General features: G+C 44.3%; 1 protein-coding gene across 1 annotated transcript in view; it reads left to right on the forward strand.

The window, feature by feature from the left end:
* RAD51B (RAD51 paralog B) overlaps window positions 1–1,109 on the forward strand; it is a 56,948-nt gene extending 55,839 nt beyond the window's left edge. The window contains exon 7 of the mRNA XM_010136410.1: window positions 1,032–1,109. Within this exon, the coding sequence (XP_010134712.1) occupies window positions 1,032–1,109 (78 nt within the window). The remainder of the gene's footprint in view (window positions 1–1,031) is intronic.
* Window positions 1,110–2,778: the final 1,669 nt, after the last annotated feature.

Below are 2,778 nucleotides of genomic sequence, written 5' to 3' on the forward strand. Positions count from 1 at the left end.
TCTTTCCCTTTCCACATACCTTTCTCTTTCAGGTTCATAGACTTGTTTCTTCTTCCGAGGAATGGATTTTAAAGTGAATCTTTTTTGTTAAACAAGCATATGCAAGGCCAGAGTGGACATTGTTAAATGTCATCTTGCCATAAAAGGACTTACTTCCTTCCCAACACTATGAAGCAAATGTACTTTTTTCAGAATAAAGAATCATGAAGAATGAGGAAAATACACTTTTTTGAAAATCTCCATGTAAATGAATGACTGCAAGTGCTGTCAGTGGGTTTCTTTGCAGAAAGAATGAGAGGTGAAAAGCCAAAAGGCAAGGAAGGGGGTTTAAAGCAAAACTTTTCTGAAGCGCAACAGTTGGGAAGAGAAGGGGTATTTATATGTGAATTTGCTCTGGAAACCAGTCTGATAACAACTCTGAACAACTGTGTCTTTATTGCCAAGATTATATTCAAAGTTTTCAAACTTGGCTGTTCCTAGAACAGCAGCTCGATGGTACAATGTGTTGTCAGCAGCTTTGTGCACTGGAAGTCTCACTGGCCTGAGTAGAAGCCCTGAGGATGAGGCTGTTTACCTGAATGCTCATGTCAGAATTAGGATATTACCACATTTTCATGGTGGTATTGATACTACTGCTGTTGAATGTTGCTGTTTGTACCAGTATAACAGCATAATTTTGAATATGGGGGAGGGATTGGACATTTGACTAGTAACTTGTGGTTATTAGCAGAAAACCTGCTACAGTTTTTATTTTTGTAGGATTGGGAGAAATGATATATCAGAGCAACTGGTAGTTTTCTGATGAAAACAATTTTAACTATCTGTACAAGTTCAGTTGATATGTCATGCTGTCTTAAGTTTCCTGACAGTTCTTTAAGATATGTTTAAATATAAACAATGCCACCAATATTGCATAAACATTTTAAATTTAATCCTCCTGGATTTTTGCTGATAACTTTTCTGAAAAAAGAATTGCCAAAGTGACTTACTTGGTGATGAAAATACTCTATAAACGCTGGCTATATTTAAAGGAAGACTATGATACAGTTGCCATCACGGAGACATGGTGGGACGATATGTACAACGGGAGCGCTGCACTGGATGGCTAAAAGCTCTTTAGGAGAGATAGGCCAGACAGGAGAGGAGGGGGAGTGGCACTGTATGTTAGGGAGGGGTTTGATTGTCTGGAGATCAGCTATGGCGATGGAAAGGTAGAATGCTTATGGATCAAAATTAGGGGGAAGGCCAACAAGGCTGACATCACAGTGGGAGTCTGCTATAGACCACCCACCCAGGAAGATGTAGATGAAATATTCCACAAACAATTAGAAGAGTCACAATCACAACCACTTGTTCTTGTGGGGGACTTCAATCTACCAGATGTCTGCTGGAAATTGAATACAGCGGTGAGGAAACAGTCCAGGAGGTTCCTAGAGTGTGTGGAAGACAACTTCCTGACACAGCTGTTGAGGGAACCAACCAGGGAAGACTCCCTGCTTGACCTGCTCTTCACCAAGAGAGAAGGACTTGTGGATGATGTGAAGGTTGGAAGCTGTCTTAGACGTAGTGACCATGAGATTATAGAATTTTCAGTTCTAGAAGCAGTAGGGAGGGGGCTCAGCAGAACTGCTGCCTTGGACTGCTGGAGGGCAGACTTGAATCTTTTTAGGAGGCTGGTTGGTAGGGTTGGTACTGCCTTGGGAGACAGTACTGAAGGGCAAAGGGTTCCAGGAAGGCTGGACAATCCTCAAGAGGGAAATCTTCAAAGCCCAGGAGCAGGCTGTCCCGGTGAGCTGCAAGAAGAGCCGGAAGGGCAGAAGCCCAGCCTGGCTGAACAGAGAGCTCTGGCTGGAGCTCAGGAAGAAAAAGAAGGACTATGACCTATGGAAGACGGGGCAGGGCACTCACGAATAACAAGGATTCTGTGAGACTATGCAGGGAGAAGATTAGAAAGGTGATAGCCCAGCTAGAACTTCATCTGGCCACTGACATAAAAGACAATAAAAGAAGTTTCTGTAAATACCTTAACAGCAAAAGGAGGGTCAAGGAGACTCTCCATCCCTTGCTCAATGCAATGGGAGAAATTGTGACTAAAGATGAGGAAAAGGCTGAGGTGCTCAATGCCTTCTGTGCCTCCGTCTGTAATGGTCAGACCAGCTCATCGGGTGCTTGGCCTCTAGAACCAGATGGTGGAGATGGCGAACATTATAAAGGTTCTATCCAAGAGGAAATGGTAAGTGAACTGCTGCACAGCTTAAATGTCCAGAAGTCTATGGGGCCAGATGAGATCCACCCAGGAGTTCTGAGGGAGCTGGCAGGGTTATTACCAAGTTGCTTTCCATCGTTTACCAACAGTCCTGGCTAACAGGGCAAGTACCAACTGACTGGAGCTTGGCAAATGTGATGCTGATCTACAAGAAAGGCTGGAAGGAGGATCCAGGGAACTCCAGGCCTGTCAGTCTGACCTCAGTGCTGGGGAAACTCATGGAACAGATTATCTTGGGAGCCATCATGCGGCATGTAGAGGATAGTCAGATGATCAGGCCCAGTCATCATGGAGTTATTAAGAACAGGTCTTGTTTAACCAACCTGATCTTCTACGACAAAGTGACCTGTTTAGTAGATGAGGGAAGAGCTGTGGATGTTGTTTACCTGGATTTTAGCAGAGCCTTTGACGCTGTTTCCCATAATATTCTTCTGCAGAAATTGGCTGCCTATGGCTTGGACGGGTGTACGCTTCGCTGGATCAAAAACTGGCTGGATGGCCGAGCCCAGAGA

This window comes from Buceros rhinoceros, unplaced genomic scaffold (assembly GCF_000710305.1).
Source record: "Buceros rhinoceros silvestris isolate BGI_N320 unplaced genomic scaffold, ASM71030v1 scaffold15975, whole genome shotgun sequence".
Classification (NCBI taxonomy): domain Eukaryota; kingdom Metazoa; phylum Chordata; class Aves; order Bucerotiformes; family Bucerotidae; genus Buceros; species Buceros rhinoceros.